Source organism: Lepidothrix coronata, unplaced genomic scaffold (genome assembly GCF_001604755.1).
Source record: "Lepidothrix coronata isolate B3197 unplaced genomic scaffold, Lepidothrix_coronata-1.0 Scaffold5, whole genome shotgun sequence".
NCBI classification, from domain to species: Eukaryota; Metazoa; Chordata; class Aves; order Passeriformes; family Pipridae; genus Lepidothrix; species Lepidothrix coronata.
The window spans coordinates 9,062,760-9,082,535 of record NW_016690185.1 but is presented as its reverse complement, the minus strand read 5'-3'; the positions used below and the strand labels follow the sequence as shown (position 1 = coordinate 9,082,535).

General features: G+C 39.1%; 1 protein-coding gene across 1 annotated transcript in view; it reads right to left on the bottom strand.

Annotated features, from left to right (window-relative positions):
- The window catches only part of NCOA7 (nuclear receptor coactivator 7), a 92,004-nt gene that overhangs the window by 45,697 nt on the left and 26,531 nt on the right, over nucleotides 1-19,776 (bottom strand). The window contains exon 4 of the mRNA XM_017827435.1: nucleotides 572-825. Within this exon, the coding sequence (XP_017682924.1) occupies nucleotides 572-825 (254 nt within the window). The remainder of the gene's footprint in view (nucleotides 1-571; nucleotides 826-19,776) is intronic.

Genomic DNA, 19,776 nt, shown 5'->3' with positions numbered 1-19,776 from the left:
ACTCATCTCGTATATTTATGCAGATTTTTTTTAATTACTTGCAAAAATAAATCTAAAAAGGAATTTAAAATTAACTGAGTTACTCATACAGCTGGGGGATGAGAGGGAAGCAAGCTTTCCATCACACAAGCCCTTTGACATCTTGTTTAAAAATATGTAGTTAATTTACTTACTTTCTCACATTTCAACAGACAAACATGAATATGAATTCACTGAAGTCTTAAATGGTATACATCAATTCATGAAACAAATAATCCCACCAAAAAACCTGAACCCAAATACCACAAAACATTGAAGACAAATCTCTAATTAAAGTAAAATCCAATAATGAACTAATTGATGCCTATAACAGCACTGAGTTTTAGAACCGAGAAGCAAGACATTTTTTTTGAGAACTGCAAGTTTTAAGTTAGAAGCTGATGATATTTAGAACTGTATAATTCTATTTGCTTTTACAGGAAGGATATTCAAAGTCGATTATCCTTTTAAGAAAGGCCTAAAGAATATGAGAAAAGTACTTTAATAAGCTATAAAACCAAACATGTTTCAAAATACTACAGCATTAACTCACCAGTACTATAGTATCTTTTAAGTTCTGTGCGTCTGATGTCTTTCAGCTGATTGTATTTTTTCTTTTTCTTTTCCTTGTCTGGAGCAGTTTCCTTTTCCCCAGGAAATTTACAGTTGTCTCCAGAGGAACTGAGTTGCTCCAAAATAACTTTACTTTCATCATCTTTCTCTGATGGTGTTTTGGAAACAGGAGATCCAGGGGAATTGGCAGAGACAGTCTCGGTGTTTTGTTTGACTTGCCTTTTCTTTTTCAAACTATGCATAAAGAAAAGAAACCCACAATGTTAAGATGTAGCCAATCTCTACAGAGAAGTTAACTCACTTGCTAACTTGATCTTTTTAAAAATGAATTTAATATCAGAATTCCTTACAGCTCTTTAAAAACCACACACCTGGCATCAGTAACTTGGTAACTAAGATTATCCTACCTCATACTCTTCAATTATATCATAATCTCAAGGACGCTTTCTCAAGAATAACAAAAGACATAATAAAGTTTTTACTGTTGTTTACTGAGAAGGAACAGGGACAAACAAACAAAATATCGAAAAGTTGTTTTGCTTTAAACCAAGCATCATACATCTGAATGTAGAAACAAGATAGTGAATCATGTTTTCAAGATGAAGCACAGAATAAAATAAAACCTTAGATCATAATGTATTATAATGCAACAGACAACATAATAATTTCACAGTCCAGTGCTCCTGTTTTATAAAACCATTTGTTCTCATATAAACTTGTTATTTTTTTTCCACTTTGTCCAAGGTTATCTCCTAGCTGGCACTCATGCTATTCCACAGCTGTTCTTGCACAACCCACACCACCTGGTACTCCAACTGATGCTGAAAATCCGGTATGAAGAACTGCTCATAGACTTTGGATCTTTTGAGCAGCAAAGTATTTAATACAACGTTGGGAGCAAGTGTGGTTTGCACCACAGAAAACTTGCTCAGAGGTATCACACAAAATCAGGGGTTTTATATAATTTTCATATATGATTCTTATATTCAAATGATTGCAGCATCTATCTATACACATGACAGGTGGAGTTCAGGCAGAGCTTAGGGTGGTGCTTTTCTTGGCCCCCCATGTTGGTGGGGGTTCCAGCCTTCAGCCTAGGTTTTGGGGTCTTCTTCTCATCTTCATCAGTCTGACCTCTCTACCTTTCCATTGTTCTCGACCCGCTCACTGAAGCTTGGAGAAAGCCTTGGCTCCAGGCCTATTTCTCCTATTCAAATGTCTACCTTATCCTACCTTATCCTAATTTATTACCTCTAGGCCTATTGTATACTGCTTCTAACATTCTTCTAAGTTTTGGTCCAGGGAGCAGAACAGAACGAGTCTTGGTAGCTCAGGCAGAGTAGATGTTAGGGGGCCTATCTTAGTTAACTCTCTTAGGGCTGACTTGTTTCACAAGTGTCACCCAGCAGCTCATTCTGCAACATGACCAATGTGGCTGCAAACTACTTGTGCCAGGACATTTTCCAGCTGCCTGGATTTCTTCTGAGAGAAACCTTAACGAGATGCCTATAAATCATCCAACTTATCCCTATAGCAACAGGAGTATTTTCTTTTTAAATTACCTCTTAAAGCACAGCTCAAGTGAAAAAGATGCTTCAGGAATCCTAACAGAATTTTCTGCTAAATCCCCGTCTAATAGCACTGACTTCGCTTAGCAAAAGCAAAGACTGATTTTATGGGTTGAGGGTCAGTGTCACTAAAATAGTTCCCAGTTAATCACTGACACATACCACAAAATGAAAAACTAATCTATCTAATTGCCCTTCTCTATAGTACATTAACTTCTTAGTTACAAGGTACCCGAGGGAGGGAGTAGTATATTTATCTTGTTGATGCTAAAAACTTTGTTACATGCAAAGGAATGCATATGCATAGAAACTACAGACAACCAGTGAGTCACCACAAACGAGTAAAGGTTACATGATCTCACAGCAGTACTCAATACTTGACGTTATTAATATAATGCAGGAATTTCAGAGGTTCTTCCTTCCACCGTTTATGTTCCCATGCTATTTGTATTTTTTTTAAGCTACAACATAAAAATAAATACACAGAGCATTTGACAATTTTAGCAATACATTTCAGCCTACTCATCTTTTCTCTTAATAAAACATTAAAACCAGTTCCAAGTTTAGAATGTCTAGTCTGAGACCTCTGAGAAGGGTCAATTTCTCAAATTACATGTGACCAACACTTTCTAGTTAAACATTTCAAAATATCGCCTTACAAACTGTGTCTATCACACATGTATGTATACATATTTCTTTAATATTTCCCAAAATAGGACAGTAGGAGATTCACATTCTGCAGTCAACTCAGTGAGGATTCTCCATTCACTCAAATCCACAGATTTTTAAGACAACTAGTAGCAATTCATGCTCCCCACAGCAATAGACATTTATTGTATGTGCAACTGTCTGGATTCCGTCCTGATTACATATGAAAACATCGTACAGGCATCTATAAAAGATAACAGTGAACACATCTCTATAGCAAATGAAGTGTTTTGTTTAGACTAATGAAAATTTGCATATGCAAAGGAAGCTTTTTACTAATAAGCCACAGTCCTGATCAAAGGCTGCTGTAGCAATCACAAAACATTACAGTCATATTGCTTGCACAATGTGTATGTTTAGCCCTGGTATCAATCTTTGCAAAGCAGCCCTCTATGTTGAAATGGCATATTCTTATCATGGTTGTATCTGATTCCAGACTTGTAAATAAGCCACATCCCTGACCTTTTACTCTACTGATTCAATACCTTCCTGTCCACGTGTATACCACAGGGTACCCAAATCATCTGCTTCAGTAGACGAGAAATAGCAAGTGTCCACTGGCACCCCTATTTCTACTCACACTGCATCAGAGGCTTCTGTCTTCAAAGTCTATTTGTTTTGATCACAAACTGTTAAGTAAGCTCTCTGTAGTATGAATGTAGTGTCTCAAAACAACAAAAAAAGCCACTAATGGAAACATAGAACACTTTTCTGGAAGGGAAAGAAAAAAGAATAGAGAAAAACCCCTCTAGAGGTCAACAGTCCTTGTGACAATACTAACAGCTTCTGTCGGTGCTTTCCTTAAAACATACTCATTTGAACTGGAGCTTTCAAAGTTGCCCCTGGCAACTTTTAGAATGAAGAGCTAAAACAGAACTGGTCCATTAGTAATAGAAAAGAGGAAAGCAGAAATAAGCTTCTAAACTGACTCACTGCAATACAACTGACTGGCACTTCTCCTCAAAGTGTTTAATCTTGCTGAATTCCCAGTACTACAGCCCACTGAGAGCTCACTACACAACCTACAGCACCCTCCACACACAGCTGATGCTGCTGCAAATGGACAGAGCCACAGGCACCTTTCAGATACTAGTGATCAAGAATCTTGGCAGTCCATAATTTCTATTCCATTCTCATGGCAGGCATCAGATTTTCAGATGGTGCCAAGCTTACTCCTCCTGCCCATTGCTCTGATTCAAGGCCATGACAATCCAACTCCCAAAGTGGCAACCTTGGCACTAGAAAAAAATACCAAATGAGGACCAAGTATCCATGACATTCAAGACAATACCCAGAGTGACTGCAACTCTGCCTAGGGTTATGATCTCTGCTCAGAAGATGCTGCTTTTAGAGGTCTCTAAAGCCTGGTCAAAATTACTCTGAACCCTCCAATTCACTCACTCTTGAAAAGCCTTGATTAATATATCCCAAGGAACTAAAACAAGCCTTCAACAGCATTTAAAATCAGAACAGCAGCCTCAAATCTACTATACTTTTTGACATTATGTGCACCCTCTTAGTAAAGGAAATATGAAGCCCTGTATACACACAAGGCAATTCATTATTAACATACACTGGTGCAGCAGAGAGTGGGTTGTGAAGAGCACAGCTGGAAAGATTACTGCATTTTAAAGTCCATCCCCCTGAGGTACCTCCTTCAGCCTTCACTCGCCCTTCTCTCACACCGACCGGCATATCTCACACAAGTTCCCAGTCCTTCTCATGCAAATATCAAACCTGTCACCTCCTGAAGAAGGTGGAGGCTGAAGGTCTCGTCTGCTCTTCTCCCAGCTCTCAGGTCTATTTCCCAACCTTCATGACAAGAGCTACCACAGAAGATGGGCTTAGAACATAATTTGTCAAGTTTTTCCTTTTCCAACTACTTTGGAAGATTTTGAGTAGTTTTGCTCAGTTTTAAAGAGGATGTCTCTGAACAAATCCAGCATTCAGACTTGTTCTAACAGTTACGAGAGTAAAAGGGAGCTGAAGGCCAAATAAATAAATAAATTAAACTCCTCAGTTTGATCAGTGTCATGTTTTACAATTACATCAGCCTTTCAAACAAAACAATATGCATCTTTTCCACTGAATGCATTAAGTGTTACTGTAGAAAATGCTTGATTGTCAGTATCAGTCAATAAGAAAGTTGCTGGGGGAAGAAACAGAAGAAAGAAAAAGGGAAGGCAGGATAAACAAACATCTTATCTGCAAAAACGCTCCTGTTTATGAAGAAAGTCTTACACATCTGTAATTTCATTTAGACACCAGATAACATTTTTCAAGCTAATTCGTTCTGACAAGCCAAACATTTCTTCTGAGTTTCTATAGAGGCATCCTTTTCCAGCTCCTCAAAGTGTCTTCTGAGCAACAACCAGTAAGCCATTTTCTAAGTTAGTCCAAATACAAAGTTTCCCAAACAAAAGTTTACAAAAAAAGTAAAACTTTCTGCAACATAAAGATCATTCTCATTTAATAAAGGCTAATGACCCGAAATGTATGCAATCTCAAAGTAGGCACGTAAAAATGCAAGGTTAGCAGTGCCTACTTAAATTAAATTTGCAACTGACTGTTTAATACCTTGGGCACTGACTTACAGGAAAAGAGCCAGGAAAGATTCCAGAAATGCCCTACTTCATCTACCAGACCCAAGTCTATTTGACTGCCTATGAAAGGCAAATAACTAGTTTTTAGGATAAAGCAGACTGAATTTCCCATTACACTAACAAGATAGATGGTTAGTGTGTAAAAAAAAAAAAAACAACTGCTCAGAGGAAAGATAGGTGATGTAATCTGCCCAACTTTCACTAGACACTACAAGCAACAAGTAAAGCTATGCAACTCTGACATTGTCAGATTTTCATTTCTTTATTATCTCAATAACTTTTTTTTCTAGAAATTCTATTTTGTTTTTCTTAACACTTATGCAACAGAAATGCCTATCAGACAATTAAATAGGACCTCATCTGATACATAATATCACAGACAAAGAGCACTACATCCCTATCATAGGATGTTCTAAAAAAATCCTAGGATAATAAGGCATGTTTTTTATGATGTATTAGATTAATAAAAGTCATATACCATGAACAATTCTTGCTTTTGAAATAAAAGCATCTAATGAAGTGGCCCTCCAAAAATATAAAAAAAAAGAGGGAAGGGAGAAGAAATCCTTTTATCTTGAAGCTGACAAGCTCAAGGTTTCCTTTTGGGAAATTTTCCACAATGTGCATCCTCTAAAATGTGCCTTGATATCTGGTATACAATCAGCTTAACATCCTGCACAGTGCAAACAGACCATGTTCACAAACACTGTTTTTTTTAAATCCATTTACGCATATATACATTAACAGAACTTGTAAAAAAGAACTTAAAAACACTTCAAACATCTTAATCTGTTTTGTTCCCATCAAGATTTCTGTTAATTTACTTTGTATGAAAATTATATACACCCTAATTATTTCATTCAGAATTAAACATTTTAATTGTAATTTTAATCTGTGCACTGATTATAACATGTACTAGTTCCTTTCTACCCTACATGCCTTTCTCCAACCATCCAGAACAGCTAAACAAATCAAAACCACATCAAAAACCACCCACATCTACGTACAGAAACCTTACAGTAAAAATCCCCACTAGGCACCCACTGGTCTGATGCTAATCAGCTATTCTCTTCCATCCTGCACAGATCATCCGTCTCACTTTCACCCAGTTAGGTGCCAGCATGACTTGGCCAGCTCCAGGCGTGGCTGCGCACTCATCCCATTCAATACGAATAAGCAGTTTCAGACAAAATAAATCATTACTGTCTGTCAAGCCAAAGGAAGTCAGGCTGCTTGCCAGACTGTAACACTTTACCCCAGTGCAGCTACTTTCACCTCACCCCAGAAACAAATACAAAACCGTTCATCCTCAGTTAGAAATCTTCCTAAAACTGAACAGCATCCACCCTGCAAGGAAGCACGGTCCATGTAACACCAGCCATTTCAGGTTGGTCTGTGACCTGTTTTGGAAATGAGCAAGCCACAAGGCTGTGTATTTACTATTAAAACAGACTATTAAGGCAAATATAAGGGAGGGAACACACCTTTTACCAGAGATTTAAACAATTAACTACAAAGGGAAAAAATACAAGAAAACCTAACTCTGAAGAACTTATCAAGGACAACAGTGTGGTTCCAGACACCCAAAGTGTCCATAATCCGGTCATTCGTAATGACAGAGGAAGAGGAACTACAGAAAGCTCTAATACTAGTAGCACAGGTCAAAGCTGGAAATTTCCACTTTTATTGGAACTCCTGTTACTAATTTACAACAAATACCAGCACCAGGCTTCATGCATGGTCAGTCATCAGCAATGCTCAACAAAGTTGGCACGCTCCAAAAAGCGAAGTGCTGTACCGACAATTAGGGTATGTTCATTTTCTTCCTCATACTGCCATTAGCTCACTAAAATAAGCCCCTACCTCTGTTTCACTGTAATGTGGAGGGAAAGATTTGTAGTGAAGGTTTTTCTGGAATTTTAAAGACACTGCATTTTCTGATAGCAAAAGTTTTTAGATTAAGTGAAAATATGTTAATTTACCCTCCTCAGTTTTCAGGCTTGTATCAGGGAATTTTAAATATCCCAGTTAACATCTTTTATGTTTATTTGGGGGATGGGAATAATACCAGTTTCCCAGGGTCAAGCTCAAGCATTCTGAACTGTCAGAAAGTTCTTATTTTCTTAAATTTAAGACTACAACGTTTCCACACAGTTTGATAAACTTTCTATTTTCAAAGGCAAAAAAGTAACCCCATCTTTTCTGTTTCCTTAGCAAAAGAGGTTATGATATATTCAGCACTCTATTACCATGACAATGATTTAATAAAACATTTTCCATATGGGAAGGATTCTTGAAAGCTATTTTGCTTGATTTAGACATATATTTAGCTCCTTTTCTTATGACCTCAGTTATTGCAGGCTCTCAAAGAACAGCTTCAGGCACAAAGCAAAATAAAGAAATCCTTCTCTTTGAATGACTCCTTTAACTTTGCCTAAAGTTCACTTTAATAGGCTTGTCCAATTAAACTAGCACCACAGATGTTATTTTGTCACAAATATCAACTTGACTCTTGACCACACGCCCATCCTGCTCCTTCTCCTCTGCTGACAATGCCAGATACTTTCTCCTACTGTGGTGTTCATTAATCACCCCAAACCGCTCCTACACATGCAAGGAATTCTTCCCAAAGTGGCTCAGCAAGACACTCTCCCTGCACCGAAACCCTGGCAAGGGAGGAATGGCCTTGCCCCTGTCACCTCCAGCCAGCACTGGCCTCCAGCTGCTCTCCCACACTTAGTGCCAGCTCCTTAAGCCACCATCCCCTCAATATCACTGGCTGAAACTCAGGTAAGTAAAGGCAAGTAAGAAAAAGGGAACTGCAGTTACACAGCAAAGGAGGGTGTTACAGAGAAGCTGCACGGATTTTGCACAGAAGAGTCATGCTGTATTAAAAACTGTTAAGATTATTCTGATGGGGACAATATGGCCACAGCAATCGAGCTGGCTGACACACATCTCAAATTTCCCCAAAACTTTTATCCCCAAAACTCCTCCCTCCCTGCCTCAACTGACATGGAACTCAAATTCCATGAAACAAAGAGGAGACCCTTTAAAATTAGTAATTAGTTAACATAGGGAAACAAAGTGCAAGAATTGAGAACAACCCCAAAGATGACAACAGGGACACGGGAAGCTTTGGGGGGATGAGTACCACTCCATACAGTCATTGCTGCACACCCACTTTATCAGATCACCTCTGTACGAAATTCTCCCGATAATAGAAAGAAGTTTTAGTATTGATTAAACTGACTGGAAACAGTCAGAAAGAAATGTAGTGCTCAGTGACTCAAACATCAATAAACATTTACAAGGAAGCAATAAAACAGTAGATGAAATCCAATGGTCAGTTAAAGCAAAATCCACAGGAAACGTGCTGTACATTGTGCAGCAGTAACGTAGCTGGAAACCACCTCCAGGAAAAAAAAACCTCAGGGAGTGCTATCTTATTGTTTCTTATATGAGAAGTACCAAGGACACGAGATTTAATTATTTCAAGAATTACCTTCAGATAAGGTGAAAAGCAGCTAAAAATAAATAGATTAGGCATGCTGTGTTTGCCAAAGATGTAAAATGGTACAAAGAGCAACTATGAAAATTGATCAAGGCAGGGCCACGGAAAACACAGCAACAGCCTTTTGGGTTTAATGGTTTGTTTTGGTTTTGTGGGTTTGGGGTTTTTTTGCTCAGCAGGTACCTGCACCACCAACTGCCAGAAGCCTGTACAGCTAGGAGCAGACTCTTGAAGGATACTAACATGCATCCAGCTTTCCCCCTGCCCCCATTCTTGAGCACCCCTGACTGGCCCCTGGCAGAAATAAAGCATGGCAAGTGCAACAGTAATGAGGCAAAAAGCACAGCAACCCTCCAGGGTTCAAGAGGAGCACAACACTATTTGAGGAAAATGAGACTTGTCTCAAAGCTCGTAGCTCAAAGAAGCAACTTAAGCCACTTTGTCAGCAAAAGAAGGTGCCTCTCTGCTCACCACTGATCCTGTCCCCAGGAGATGTCCGTTCTCACACACAGTTCTTTGCTGCACAGGGACCAGATCTGGGAAATTATCTCAGTTAATGATAACCCAGCAATAGTGCCAGTACATAAATTGTTTTCCAAAATTGGATCACTCCCTCATTAGATCCCACTTGGCTGTGCTACCATTCCTATCAACTCAAAGAGAAGGCCAAAAGAGGAGAACAGACTGCTCCTCCAAGCACCAGCACCAGTTCAAAGGCACGCTGCCCACATGGATGGGCTTGTCAAACAACAGCCTTGGTTCTTCTCTGCAATATTAGTTGAGACCAGTAAAAAGAGGATGCCAGAAAGCCAAACCAGGCACACACCACACCATGCCCAACAGACCTCTGGACAGGAGCACCGAAGCAGTTGTGGCAGCTTCTTCCCACTTATCTGGAAAAGGTGCTTTGATGATGGGAAATTTTCATGAATATTTGCATTCCCGAGGGCTGGAAGATGGGCAGGTTCCCCCCCTGCAAAAAAGTAATGGTGATTCTGCTTCTCCAAAAGCAGCAGAGAAGAAATCGTTGTTTTCTTCATAAAGAGGATCTTAATGTTGAGTAAGGTGATTCAAGGCAGTAAGTGAAGTCACATCGTGTTTGCCGAGCAGTTAAGGTCAGGGGGATCCAAAAGTAGCTATGGCTAAGAAGTCAGCGACCAAATTCAAGTCAAAAACTCAATGATTTCTTTATTTAAATGACTACTAACAGGGATATCTTAGAGAGGGAGGGGACTGAGATTTAAAGTACTTGTCTTTGCATTAGCTTTTGCTTTTATTAAAAAAGTTATTTTGAAAATTACCATTTAAATGTCAAGGCTCTCCACATCATTGCACCATTCTGTATGGCATCAAACTACAGATTTAATACAGCTGTAAACAAAAGTAGTTTAAAGAAAGAAAAATACAGAAAAAAACACCATCCTTTTTATTTTTTATTATTAATAGAGAAGACCAAGTTTATAAAAAAAAGGTACTAAAAAGGAAGTCAAATTGTTGGTTTTAAATGCTAATTTTCGTAACAATGCCAGAATTATCCAAATATCACTACATATTTCTCAAGGATTCTGCTAATAACAGCTAGAACTCCTAGTATATGGGATATTGTGCACATGCCTACAGACAGGCATTTAGGAACAAATTTACAGCAAGAAGCACAGTGACATGAGTGAGAAAAGGTTTTATTTAAAGTATTTCAGAGTAATTGCTAAAAACAAATCTCAACCAACCCACTGCATGTCTTAGTTCTATGTTTGCATTCATTGTCCTCAAATGACTTGTAACCTATTTTGCATGTTGAGCAGTTTAATGGATTTCCTGAACAGACTTCCCATTAACTGACACGCAGCATGGAAGAAATGCCCAAGTGCACTGAATAGTGTGTTACATGGATTAAAGTTCTAAAAAGACAGCCAGCCAGGCCGATAATAGGTGGGGGAAAAGAGGAATCTGTAGCTACAGTGTTTGGAATAATGACTGATATTGTCTCACACAAGAAATATTTCATAGGTGAGAATGATAATCACTCTACACCCAGTGGAGATGTTTGCATCAATGCTTCTATTCAAAATAATATGGCACCATCTTTTTAATACTGTAGTCAAAAGACATTAACCATAGGTATAAAGATGACAAGATAGGGAGAGCTTGTCTACGTGGGGCAGTCACATGGCAGGTATGTACCAATGCAACTTCTCAGCTGCATATACTTTATGCTAAAATGAGAATTTGGCATGGTCTGATATTTTCCATTAGCCATACCATCATAGTAGTGTAGTAGGTCCTCAATTACACATCTAAGAGATAAAGTGTGTATTAATTACTTAATCTTAAAATTTCTCTGTGGATTTTATATCAAGTATTATATTATTTATGCTTTGATTTTTGACTGAAGAAGATTTCGGATTTTTGCTTCTTCACTTCGGCCGACACTTTCGACATGTATCAAAATGTATATGGTTGGAAGGAGAAGAACCGCTCACTGCAGCGGAAATAAAAACACAAAAAGTACATCTTGCCCTCTGTCAGCACAATGGAAGAAGAGGTGACAGGAAGATGCAAGAGGTCCTGCTCCCTTTCCACGTTCTCTGGCCTCAATGAGTCCATAAGGTCCCACGGCACTTCAGGCAAATTCTGAACTAGAATAATAATGGGAGGACACCAGAAGGGTATACTGCTCTCAAATTTGATCTCACAAGGCACCCCTCTGCTTAACACCAAAGTGTCCTCGCTCCTTGTAGCACCTACACACCACCCAAGCTGCAGTACATCCAGGAGGCTGAGTGCCACCTCCTCCCTGCAGATGCAGAGCAGGAAGGTGGCAGGGAAGCAGGCCAGGAGCTATCTTCAGTCTCCTGCTATTTTCAAGGACAACAACCTCCTAGCAAATCTGGTTGGCCTGAGCCAGATAAGGGAGGTGTTCTCTGACACCCTGTTCTGCTGCCTGCCACTATGCCCACACCTGACCATCCCCTTCTGGGCTGGGGAGGAAAGCTTCCTGTCATGCTGGGTCCTATCCTTGCTATGGAAGGTGGGTAGGGAGCTGCTGGCCTCCCCTCCTCTGTGGTGCCCTGGCACTTCACCCTGCAGCCACAGTGCTTTGGACCTGCCCTCACTACCCCTGCCTGTACAGCTCAGTTCCTACAAGCAACTTCCTCTGTTCTGTTAAACCTAACAATATGGTTCTTCATATGCATACAATTGCTGAAGTGCTTTAGTCCATGGGACCAGAGTCATATGCTGTAGTTTCAGATCGTGGAAAAAAAAAAAAAAGTTTTGGCAGCATTTGTAAAACAAAACACCTCTATAACAACAAAAATCCTTCTCAGCCTCAGGCAAGCAGAACCGATACATGCAGCACCTGCTGTGGTCCAGGTGGAAAGAAGAGCATCGTCTTTTTAACACAGATAGTGAACATAGAGATAAATCTTCTGCTTAAGGAGACTTTATTTTTAAAGATTGTCTGATTGAAATATGTGATTAACAGCTTGAAGCTATTTATTTATAGAAGCATTACTGAAAGCAAAAATCCATGAAAGAAATATGCCAGAAACATAAAATATAATTTAAACTAAGCTTACCTGTGATTGGTTAGCTGTTAAGTTTACATCTACTTAAATAAAAACAGCCAGTCCAGAAAAATAGTGGTAAAAACCTGAAGCTATTATCAGTATTATACAAGTGTTATACAAGGCAAGTTCTCTGTGCCTGAGACTGATGTGTCACAGGAAAATACTCAGTGCATTGAGACACCTAGAGAGTTGATTTATGGCTCATTTACATTACAAACGTTTTCTAAAGTAAGGACAATTATCTCCCTCCTCCCCAAATTCCTAAGTAGTTCTGTTGCTCTCCTTGGGATTTTCCTTCACGAAAATCAACAAGAGGAATCCCACAGACCTCAGTGGAATGGCATAGAGATTTAGAGCATAGTTAACACACATGTTCAAATTTCAGATGATCCTAGGAAATGCTCGCTACCCAGACTACTGAGTAGGAAAAAAAACCCCCACCACAAATGTACACTTATAACTCACCTCCCCATAATCAGATTGGCAGGAGCAGGGTGGGGTGGGTACAAATCCCTTCAAAATACAGTCTGGAAGCTGGATTAACGCTGAGGGCATGAGAGTTTACCACCTTAGCACCATGGGGAACCTAAGGCCATCAGGAATATCCACACAGCCTCTTACCCTGTTCGAAGTCCCAGAGCATAGGAAAAAACTTCAGTCCCTTGGGGAGGCAGGAGCTGGGACCCCAATGTGCACAGGCACGCAGCAGAAACTTCAGAACATGCAATTAAATAGTTCAGATACACTGCAAGCAAACAGGTACACAGTGCACCCAGACAAAATTCCCTTAGTTAGCTATATAATGCTCTACAATCTCTCTGACAGAGGGGGGAAAAACTGCCTCTTTCCAAAAGCACATTCCTGCAGGTATTATTCATACCTTTCCCTTTAAACACTATTACCAGAAATAGACCATCCCACCAGCCAAACCAAAACTACAATGTAGCACGGCAGATTCCAGAACCAAACAGGCAACAGCCTTGAATAAGGGACAGCAGATACAAAGGCAGGCAATTTAATTTGTGGGCCAGAAACACTGGCACCTTCCCTGAACAGGCATATCTAGCTTCTTATCAACCCCTGTTTTCCTCAACCCAGTAAAGTCTTAACAAATCTCACAATGCTAACTCTTCTTCTCAAAATACTATACACCCCATTCCCTACTACCACGTGGTACAAAGCACAGGAGAGCTGACCAGGACTGCTGCCACAAAGAGGTACGACAGCTGAGATTTCTCCAAGCATGAGCACCACTAAAAAGTCAGTACCATTAGGCATCTCTTTAGGTGGCTGCTTCTGGAAGGTGCCTTCATGCCGTAGTAGCTCAGTGATGCAGCTGTCACCCATAAGAGACATGGTAAAATCAGAAGGCTGAGTTGGATCACTTCTTTCAGTAGCATCTTATGCAACACTGCTTCAAAAATTGATCGTAGAACACACATCTGCCAAGTAGGAATGCTAATTTCCACCAGCATTTAAGTTAGACTTAATTTTAAAATAGTTCACTGGGAGTAAGCAAAACTTTATGCAGTAAGTACATAATGCATCTAAGAGCAGAAGAGAAGACATGTCTGGGAAGCTGAAGGGACAACACCATACTTGCAGATGCTACAGAAACAGTGCAATTTAAAAAGGTAATTATATCAGATACAGCCAGAAGTCTGTATCTCATCTATCCAGAAAGCCATCTTGTGAAGCCTCCAAATTTTATAACCTTTAAGATATGTCTTTAAATCTCTCCATGAGTGAAAAGGTTAATGGCACAGCCCACCAGGAAGTCCAGCACACCCCTCATGCCTGGCATTCCTGGGGAAGGGAAGCAGAGGAAGACCAAATACATTGCAACTTATGTTAATAGCAACTCTTACCAAAACTGCACAGACATCTACATCAAAAAAGCTATGGTTTAACTATGTTCTAAAAAAGAGGCTAAATAAGTTTCTTTCTAAAGGCTGATAAGAGACACGCAAAGGTCCCTTTGGGAAAAGCAAATTTAAGGTCATTGTTAGGCCTCTGCCCAACAATCCAGTCTTATAAGAATCTTGCAAGGTGAAAAATTCTGAAATTACTGGTGTGACACCACATGTTTGAAGATTAAATAAACTCTTTTTTCTGCATAGTCTGTGATATAGCACTCAAAGAAATCAATAATATCACAAAACTCTGCCTTTCTTCTCCCTCCTAAAAAAAGGTTCTTTATACAGAGCTCACACTGTTACCCAAGTCTCACTTCACATGTAGGGGGAAAGTAAATGGGTGAGGAGATTAACCACTCTTCCCTTCTTCTGCAAGGTTTTTATCTCCATTAACAGCATTTCCAGTACTGGAAAATTTTGAAGAACATTGGGCCTCAGGGCCCCATTAAATACTTTCACTAACTCTGTTATCAGTAACTGAAGTCTTCTTCAATCCTAAATAACTTCGCTGCTCTTGAGGATGAAAGCAATGAAAAGAACCGTGACTACAGAAACCACTATCTTGTTTACGTTTCCCAGAGGAAGCACTCACGTTGGGAATAATTCTGTGATTCAAAGACTAAATAGAAAACAGTAATCCATGTTCTGCTGACTCCCAATCTGCACCACAGAATTAAAAGACTGCTAATATAAAAACGTCAGAATCCAGAAAGCAACTGTGCAACACAATGTGAGATGAGGAAACAGTTCCCAAGATAAACAACTGTTCAACATACTTTTCCCAGGCACTGCAACACTCTGCAGGAAAAGTAGGTTCAGTTTCCCTCCCAACTCTCATTCTCCAGGTTTACAACTATGATAAAACTTTTATATATATACATCTCTCTCTATATATATATATATATTAAAAACAGTAAGTTTGTAAGCAATGAATAGCAGCTGTCTCTTAAGCATCAGAAGGACCTAACCAACCTCGCAAAGTTCTACTCAAAAGGTCCTAGTGCTGCTGTCTGTGAAATTTGAGACATTTTTCAATGTCTTAAACTACGACAATTGCAAAGGACAGCTAAAACACTAACCTACACAGCAGCAGGCAGAAAGTCTGCTAAAAACATTGAAACCCTTCCATTTTAAGTAACTGGAAGATAAATCACAATACTGTATGTTTCAGAAAACATTTTATCCAACATAGCAAATCACCTATCCCAAACATATACTCCTAAATAAAAGAGTAAATAATAAACATTGCACCCCATAAATTTGAAGTAGTGATATATTCAGTCTTTTCCTACAAAATAAAATGCCTCAAGCATACAAGTTATTGACTGAAACAATGTGAGTAAAATGCAATATTGTTATTTAGTTTCAGTAACAGGATTATGAGGTAATGTTTATATGACTGGAAGCAAAGCTATTTCCATTACACAGATGAACTGAAATGATGTATTATTTCCTACAGTCATTTAAAAATATTTAAGCATCTCCAGGATCTTGGCTTGGCTATTCTTCACACCCAAGATAAACCTCCATGATGGTTTGTTTCAAAAACAATGTGTGGAAACTTTTCCTTCTAAAAGCAAAAAATAAATTATGGGTGCTACAGGAAACCTGAATAAACACCAACACTTTGGCTCAGCAGAGTAAGAACAATCACAAGGAGGCAACTGCTGGAGAAATAGGGAACTGAGGAGCAGCAAATATTTGAAGCTCCTTGCATGGATATAACGAGTCTGGCCAACAAGAAAAGCACTTAACAGAACAACTTATGACAAAGTCTCATGCATAGGAGATGCCCTCAAGAAAGGGTGTTTGTGTATATATCCCTTATCTATATATCCCTTATATTGTGTTTTCCTTCGTCCGAGACACCACTGATTTCTTCTTTCCACACATTCCCTCTGTGCTTGCTGCATTTTTCTTATTTCATGATCTTCCTATGTCTTAATAGCCACAGGGTACAAATACTCAATTATGAGAATAAAACAGAAGACAGAAAAATTCCAAATGAGATGCTTACAAACCTGTTAGCTTGCAGTACACAAACAACTGACCAAAGGAGTGACCATAGCATGTCAGACCCACGGTCTCTGCAAGCCAACATCCTGCCTCCAACAGCTGCAAGGACCCAGGAAAGGTCATAACAATATGACATAAGCTTTCCAGACTCTAGCTGTTTACAACTCAGTAACTATGTATCAATGATTCCTATTGCTGGAATTGTTGTGAATGTTTAAAGGGAAAGCTAAGCTTACGTTGTAAACAACTACTGTGATTGAAAATCTGTATACCATTTGTTGTATGGTTTGTTTTAGTTATTTTTAGGCATTAAAAATAATTAGAAAGGGGGGGGAAAGCTGTAAATTAGAGCCTGGTAACAACTAAATAACAACTGCAGTAAACGCTCATATATTTCCTTGTAAATCTTGGTTTTAATGTATCTCTTCATCTGTCTGAATGCAGATTTAGGTAGCATCTAAGCAAGAATATAAATTAAATTACAACATGCTGTGAATTTCTTTATTTCCCTTAGATATTCACATCATAAGGAAACATGAGGTGAATATTAGGTTGTACAACTGGCTTCAGGTTCCGACAAAGTATTAGCAATCTGGAACTAAAGGGAGTGTCTGCCTACTGAGATGGGCTTTGGAGCATTGGAGCATTGATGTAGTTTTTTCAAAAGAATGATGGTAATAAGACCAATGTAAATGTAATAAATACAAAAGCACCCAAATCCCAGTGAGAACATTTTCCCTATTACTTTCACTTCTTCTTTGACTTCAGAAATCTGGTTCTCAGTGATGACCAAAAAAAAGAGACTGAAAACTAAGATTCATAATTGCCCTGGAAACCACTAAGAAATCATTCAATTTAAGTATTGCTTTTACAGTCCATCTGCACATAGCATTCTTCAGATTAAGGTCACCACAAGTTGGAGATATAACAACTAATAAAATTAATGTAAGTATTTTGGTCAACTTGTTGAAAAGCAACATTTTTTCAAATAAGCACACTTAGTTGTTTTCACTGCTAAGACAGTAGTACACAGCCACTTGACATAGATCGTACACAGCATGGAAAATGCTGAGTAACTCATTGTGATGAAAGTTAAGATACACAGAAAACCTGAAACTAAAAGAGCCCCTTTCATCATTCTTTCAGAAAACTATTCAAACTCTTCCATTATGATTTCTCATCTCCTTCAACTTCTTGTCCAAATACATCCAGCATCACACAATAGCACATGCAAACTAATTCCAGTTTCAAGCTGTACATTCAGCCTTCTAGACTACCAATTCTTTCCATGGGACACACATCACTCACTTTGGTAATTTCTTTTTAAATTAAGTTAAAATGTTAATAGCTAATCATTTATGAGGTGCATTGCCTAAGAACTTGACCCTATGCAATGGGCAAGGGAAAACAGAGAGGCTCTCCATTCTGTAAGGTGAGAGGGAAGATGCACAGATAGAGGAAAATAGCAAGTTGTACCTGGGCTCAAGGGCACATAATCACAATAAAAGGACCAAATGTCACAGCAGAGTCAGGGACCCAACAGACATAGATGTGCCACTGTACATCTATATTACACTGTGCCATTTATTTTTGGATTTGCTGGATACCAGCATGGGTATTGGTCCATTTGGGAGCCAGTGACAACAGAAGAGCCAAAAAACAAGGTTTGTAAAATGAGGCAAGAAAACTTAACTACACAGAATAGTCTTTCAGTAGGAGTAACAGTCTTAAATAAGGACCTATTGCATAAGAGAAATTTATGCTTGCATGTTACTCTTTTACTTCTTGCCTGTTAAACTCCCACGAGCTATAACATCTTATCTACATAAGGAGTCTAAATTGCTCTTTAAAATTTTTGTAGACATTTCTATTTTGTTTGAAAAGGTACTTTTTCGTTTCTTGCCAACCAAGGCAAAAAATAAGCCCTTTACCACAAGACAAAAAAGGAGCATTTGGTAAGAAGCAAAAATGAATGGAGAGGGTTTTATTTCAGCATCACTTGCCACAGAGAGGGGAAAAGACCTGGGAAAACTGAGGTTCTCAGACCATGAATATCCGTAGTGGAAAGATACAATGGCTAGGTGGCTCCCTTTCAAATACTTTAAAGGATAAATGTGTAAACAAGCTTATTTACAACACTAAATCTGGGGGGAAAAGATGTAGACAATTTCATGTTCATCTTGCTTCCTCTCTTGCAGTTCAGGAGCTGGTTTGCCAGCACACAGTATTTTGGCATTCTCAAGCTAACCTTTCCAACAACTGCTAGAGTAACCACTCAGACACTGAGCAACACTCCTACAAAAAGCTGTCCAGGAGGCACAAGAATTACACTAGTCTGAAGGCCAAAAGGTGCCTTCTGATTGGTAAGTCAGCCGCTTTGGGATGCTGGCTGGGCATACCACCTACTGACATACTTTAGCTTCTACTAAAACATGACTTGAGGGTCTGCAAGAACATTCTTCTAGAAATCATGCATGAGTTTGCTTAGAGTGGGGACTTCACTTAAGGGCCTACAACTTATATAGAGAAAAAAAAAGGAAGCTGGGAGGGAAAGAGACAGGTGACCTCCCCAAACTTACACAGCAGTTAAGTGCTAGAACTAAGAACTGATTTCAGATCCTTTTGACCCTTGCTCAATGTCCTATGCCCATATAAGACACACTGCCTCTGTGAATTTCTCAAAGAGAACAGCCACAAGAGGACAGAGAAAAGCTGCACAACAGATTAAACACCATGTCAAGGACTTTCCTGAAAGCCTCTTGGGGCTTTCCATTTGTTTAGCAGACAGCACTTAGAAAGAACTCATAACATTCTCAATACTAAAGCAACTTACTCAGACATCTGTCTCAAAGCCTGAGTCTTCCTTAACACAAAGTTAATTGTTCCTTAGTACAATCCCTTTAGCTACTTCTGCTTTATCCTTCCTGATGCATCCTCTGCTATAGGTGCCATTGTCAATCTCCCCTTCTCAGAATCCCAAACCGCAACATTCCATTCTGTCAAACATCAACGTAATTGCATTTCTACCAATGGAAAGCAAGTCACAAGGCACTAAGAGATGAAACTTGACCACCAATCTTCAGCCACCACTGCATACCATCTGAATAGCAATAAAGTAGCAACTTTTCCCCACACTACTACTTCTAAGTGGGACAGACATGTCTCTAAATGTCTGTAAATGCACTACGGCTACTGGTTTAGTGCAGCTTCGATAACAGTTACTTAGTACTGACTGAAGAGAGTATATGATTCTTCTCTTCAACAGTAGAGAAAATATCCTGGAGACAAAGA